The following is a 6000-nucleotide window of genomic DNA, read 5'->3' on the forward strand; positions in this document are numbered from 1 at the left end:
GTGTTAAGGACCCATGACCAGTGTGTTAAGGACCCATGACCAGTGTGTTAAGGACCCATGACCACTGTTTAAGGACCCATGACCAGTGTGTTAAGGACCCATGACCACTGTTTAAGGACCCATGACCAGTGTGTTAAGGACCCATGACCACTGTTTAAGCACCCATGACCAGTGTGTTAAGGACCCATGACCACTGTTTAAGCACCCATGACCAGTGTGTTAAGGACCCATGACCACTGTTTAAGGACCCATGACCAGTGTGTTAAGGACCCATGACCACTGTTTAAGCACCCATGACCAGTGTGTTAAGGACCCATGACCACTGTTTAAGGACCCATGACCAGTGTGTTAAGGACCCATGACCAATGTGTTAATGACAGATAGCCCTTTCCTGGTTGGAATGTTACTAATATTTTTCAGAATTCCATAATTAATAAACTTTTTTTTTTACACCGAAAATCCAGTGTTTCTATGTCAAACGGTTGTGTTACATTTCAGACTTCTGTAGTGTAATATAAAGTGTAATATTGGGAAGTAAACTCTAAATTAAATATATTCAACTCTATATCTGTACAGGTTGTCATCTTATTTAAGCCCATAACCATGTGTGTGATGTGTATATTTTGTTTCCAATTAGATTTGTTTAAAACTACCAAGAAACACACTGTGTAACCTTGATTTATCCCACCGCAGTAAAAGGTTAAATTCGTTTTCTATTATTTTTTCCAGATTTAATTGTAGCATTAAGTGCCATTAAACTACATTGGTCATGAGCTATCCCTGTGTTACATGGGTCAAACTTGTAAATAAACATACTGAAATGTTTTTATTTTGTTCAAAGGGGATGCTAGAGCGACTCTGCTTCTGATAGAGACGTTTTTTTCAAAGCAGTTTGGCTAAATCACCTACTTGCATCAAGAGATCTAGTCCTTCCTGTAAAAATGTAAAATGACAGCAGGCTGCACTCTCAGTGACACGGTAAAAAATCCTTCCACAACTTCTGAGTCAACATGATTTACTACTAGTGAGTCAACATGATTTACTACTAGTGAGTCAACATGATTTACTACTAGTGTGTCAACATGATTTACTACTAGTGAGTCAACATGATTTACTACTAGTGAGTCAACATGATTTACTACTAGTGAGTCAACATGATTTACTACTAGTGAGTCAACATGATTTACTACTAGTGAGTCAACATGATTTACTACTAGTGAGTCAACATGATTTACTACTAGTGAGTCAACATGATTTACTACTAGTGTGTCAACATGATTTACTACTAGTGAGTCAACATGATACTACTAGTGAGTCAACATGATTTACTAGTAGTGAGTCAACATGATTTACTACTAGTGAGTCAACATGATTTACTACTAGTGAGTCAACATGATTTACTACTAGTGAGTCAACATGATTTACTACTAGTGAGTCAACATGATTTACTACTAGTGAGTCAACATGATTTACTACTAGTGAGTCAACATGATTTACTACTAGTGAGTCAACATGATTTACTACTAGTGAGTCAACATGATTTACTACTAGTGAGTCAACATGATTTACTACTAGTGAGTCAACATGATTTACTACTAGTGAGTCAACATGATTTACTACTAGTGAGTCAACATGATACTACTAGTGAGTCAACATGATTTACTACTAGTGAGTCAACATGATTTACTACTAGTGAGTCAACATGATTTACTACTAGTGTGTCAACATGATTTACTACTAGTGAGTCAACATGATTTACTACTAGTGTGTCAACATGATTTACTACTAGTGAGTCAACATGATACTACTAGTGAGTCAACATGATTTACTACTAGTGAGTCAACATGATTTACTACTAGTGAGTCAACATGATTTACTACTAGTGAGTCAACATGATTTACTACTAGTGAGTCAACATGATTTACTACTAGTGAGTCAACATGATTTACTACTAGTGAGTCAACATGATTTACTACTAGTGAGTCAACATGATTTACTACTAGTGAGTCAACATGATTTACTACTAGTGAGTCAACATGATTTACTACTAGTGAGTCAACATGATTTACTACTAGTGAGTCAACATGATTTACTACTAGTGAGTCAACATGATTTACTACTAGTGAGTCAACATGATTTACTACTAGTGAGTCAACATGATTTACTACTAGTGAGTCAACATGATTTACTACTAGTGAGTCAACATGAATCTCCATCTGGGATGTCCCGCTGTTATAAAGTATGTTTCAACTAATAAACCCAAAACCTTCCTTAGAGAAACATTATAATTATAACAGACCAGTTTAATGATTGTCTCTGAGTCCATCCAGTAATCACACCGTAACATAACCTGCTCAAACAATTACATTTTTTTTTATGTATTCATGTTTTTTTTTTAATGCAATTTCTTCTCTCACTTTTACAGACATTATGGATACTGGAAAGCCAAGTATTTTCTCAGGTTTTGGAACATTCAAAATAAAATGTTTGAAGTGTTTTCTTAACAATATACATGAATCATACACTGTTTGTTTCCGTAGTTGTAGTTTCAATATTCAAGTCATTGTTTATAGGCCTTCTTGCTATGTCAATAACATCCAGTCGTCCAAACACACAAGAAGTGGTCCTGTCAAATACAACTGTCTGCAACTTAACTGAAAAATACAAACAAGATGCATTCCAATGTGGGCAAAAAGTAGATTTCCTCAAAAACACTGATTCAAAGCGTTTTAATTTCCACGATTAACTGAACGGCACTAGATGCAAATTGTACATTAAATTCACTGTCTTTGGTGGAAAAGGGAGAATAAAAATGGGTGTTTTTCTGTCACAGTTTGGAGACAGTCAGTAAAGACTTAGTGAGGTCCTTGGCCTCCCCAGCCGTCCTAACTCTGTCGTAGCCCAGGACAGACATGGAGTGATGACAGTAGTCCTCCACCTGTTTGATCTGCTGGATGCTGAGCACTGTTCTCCATGCGCTGGCAGCCTGAGTGGCGTTCCTGGAGGACACTATGAACGGCTTGGAGGACGAACTAGACCCGCTGGTCATATTCAGAGCAAACGACTCAATGTCATGGTTGGTGGTGAGGTTGGCGAAGCGGTAGATGTTCCTCAGGATCTTCACAGGGTTCTCCACCAGGTCCTCATAGCGCACGACCATGTACTTCCCTTTGAGCCAGCTGGGAGGGTTTAAGGCAGTCCTCAGGGTCCGGGAGGTGCGCTCACAGATCACCTCCATGGCTCCGATGGAGTGGTAGTCTGAGCCGTCCTTCTTGTTGGCTTTGTGGTTGGGGTCTACGAAGGGGATTCTGCGGAGCTTCGGGTCCCTGCTCCGGACCACCTGCAGGTTCTCCCGGATCAGCCCGTGTCTGGACTTGATCCTGGAGTTGGCCACGGCCCGGGGGTCCCTGACCAGGTGGACTACCTTCACGTCCAGCGACGGGTCCTCCATGAGGGGGGCTAGAACGTTAACGTCCAGGATACGCACCCCTTTAATAACGATAGTGCTGTATTTGAGGCACTCCTCCTCCAGTAGTCTAAGGCTTTGAGGGGGACACTTTTTACACACCTTGTCGTCCACCATCCCCACCACCTCTTTCCTGTAGGCGGAGCACAGAGGGTAGGAGCACACCACCTTATTCAGGGAGGCCCCAAAGAGTCCTAGGGAGGTAAAGTTCTTTCCCCCTGGGCTGTTGTACAGCTGGAACACAGAGAGATCACAGCGGTATAAAGAGCTGAGCATGTCCCTGGCTGCCCCTTGCAAAGACACTGCGTCTCCCGGGTAAAGCTTCTGCCAAATGTGCCACATAGGTTCATAGAGGAAAAACACTTCAGGATGTTGGTTAAACAGCTCCCCGAAAAAGGAGGACCCAGACCTCCATGTGGTCAGAACATAGACCAACTGTCTCTTCTTGGCCAGATAGGGTCTGTAGAGGAACCTGATGTCTGACCTGCCTTGATAGGAAGCGCTCCTCATCTGGTGATTGCACTGCTGGGGCACTTTAGTCCATTTGTAATTGGCCAAGTTCAGCATGGTCAGCACGAGCAGCAAGAAATAGGCTATAAACAACACAATCCGCTTTCTGCGTAGCACCTTCATCACGATGCCGGGCTGGGCTATTATCTTGGAATGGTTCCTGTTAGTTTTGAGCTTTCTCCAGTAGCCAGCATCATTCTCCCAAGGCGCTGTCAACTTCAGTTGTCGATGGTATTGTTTCCCTCTCATCTGTAACCTAGGAGTGAGTGGCTCTGACCACTGGGCGAAAACTTATTACATTTACAATAGGCAAAGATGTATGGTTATTGAATATCTCTGGTGGGAATTGGTACACCAACCGAATCGAATGTTAAATCATTCTCACTGGGCATAGACGTCAATTCAACGTCTATTACACCTTGGTTCAACGTAATTTCATTGAAATTACAAGGAAACAACGTTGATTCAACTAGTGTGCGCCCAGTGGGTTAGGTAATGGTCCAGCCAACACATATTCGATATCCCAATCCAATTCGCGATCCAAAATAAAATAACACAGCCCAGCTTTTACTGCAGTGCGCAAGGCTCTTCACATGAAAGAGCGATACCATGAACATGTTTCCATTGCGGGTATTACAGTGCTTATTGCGGTTGGCCTGCCATCAAAACAAAAATAGTATCCCTTCATTCAAACAATGTATGTCCTCCTTGACAACATTCAGCGTAGGCATCTATGCGCAGTTAAAAACTGATTCGCCACAGTATGGATGGAGCCTATAGGTACACTGAACAACAGCACACAAGTACTAGCCTACATTAGTAATTACGTTCTCCGGCTTCTTCTTGGTTCCTTTCGCTTAACGTCGCCAGTATATCCAGAGAGGCAGTCTAATCGTCCAAATATATTTTCTTTCTTCCCGATGTACCGTAGTTTGTATATGTAACTAATTGAAACTGGACTGATTCAATCAGAGCCTACACCCTCCTCCCCCAGACGCCATTGGTGCGTGAAAGGATATTTGGGTTAGAGAGTCGCGCCCTTGGCTCTTCCGCACGTCTGTCAACAACGCACCGCTCTGGAGACGCCTACGTTTGAAAACAAAGGGTGCGTTCGAGCGGATCACCTTTATCAATGTCTGTCACCGCCTTTGAAAGTGTAGAAAACTTGTCCGACTTGCGACTACATGTCGACTGCATGACCTTTACAACAGCATTGTGATCAATGGTCATGAACTTTCTACTGCAGTCGACTGGAAATCTCGGCAGTTACTCCTCACCAACTGCAACTTGAAGTAGGAACCAAAGCATTGTGGGAGACAACCTTTGGATTTTTTTGGGAAGCAAAATACACTACATGCTCATACACGGTTGATGTCGCCACCTATCATTGGTTATTGTCAATGCATGTTTACTTTACATAGGCCGACATCTGATCCAGATTTCTATCTTACTTGCGACAATATAGCTAATATTTTTTTTATCTAAAAACAGCTTCTATCTCAAGGCCATCAGACTGTTAAACAGCCATCACTAACATTGAGTGGCTGTTACCAACATACTGACTCATCTCTAGCCACTTTAATAATAGATTAAATGATGTAATCAATTTATCACTAGCCACTTTATTACCCTATATTACTCATCTCATATGTATATACTGTACGCTAATACCATCTACTGCATCTTGCCATCTTGATGTAATGTATCACTAGCCACTTTAAACAATGCCGCTTTGTATGTTTTCATACCCTACATTACTCATCTCATATGTATATACTGTACTCTATACCATCTACTGCATCTTGCCTGCCGTTCGGCCATCACTCATTTATATATTTTTATGTACATATTCGTATTCATTCCTTTACACTTGTGTGTATAAAGTAGTTGTTGTGAATTGTTAGGTTATATTACTTGTTAGATATTACTGCATGGTCGGAACTAGAAGCACAAGCATTTCGCTACACTTGCATTAACACCTGCTAGCCATGTGTATGTGACAAATATATTTGATTTGATTTGAA

At 41.2% G+C, this 6000-nt stretch overlaps 1 protein-coding gene across 1 annotated transcript; it reads right to left on the reverse strand.

The window, feature by feature from the left end:
* Window positions 1-2367: 2367 nt before the first annotated feature.
* On the reverse strand, window positions 2368-5280 carry LOC106590625 (carbohydrate sulfotransferase 2). Its single transcript, XM_014181754.3, has one exon. It carries the CDS (start codon window positions 4223-4225, stop codon window positions 2828-2830), a length of 1398 nt encoding a protein of 465 aa, XP_014037229.2. The 5' UTR covers window positions 4226-5280; the 3' UTR covers window positions 2368-2827.
* Between the last annotated feature and the right edge of the window lie 720 nt (window positions 5281-6000).

The sequence above is a fragment of the Salmo salar genome, chromosome 29, assembly GCF_965601325.2.
Source record: "Salmo salar chromosome 29, fSalSal1, whole genome shotgun sequence".
Taxonomy (NCBI): Eukaryota; Metazoa; Chordata; class Actinopteri; order Salmoniformes; family Salmonidae; genus Salmo; species Salmo salar.

Bases quoted from the DNA above. Each gene is read 5' to 3' on its own strand.
- LOC106590625 (XM_014181754.3), bottom strand. From the start codon at position 4,225: ATGAGAGGGAAACAATACCATCGACAACTGAAGTTGACAGCGCCTTGG.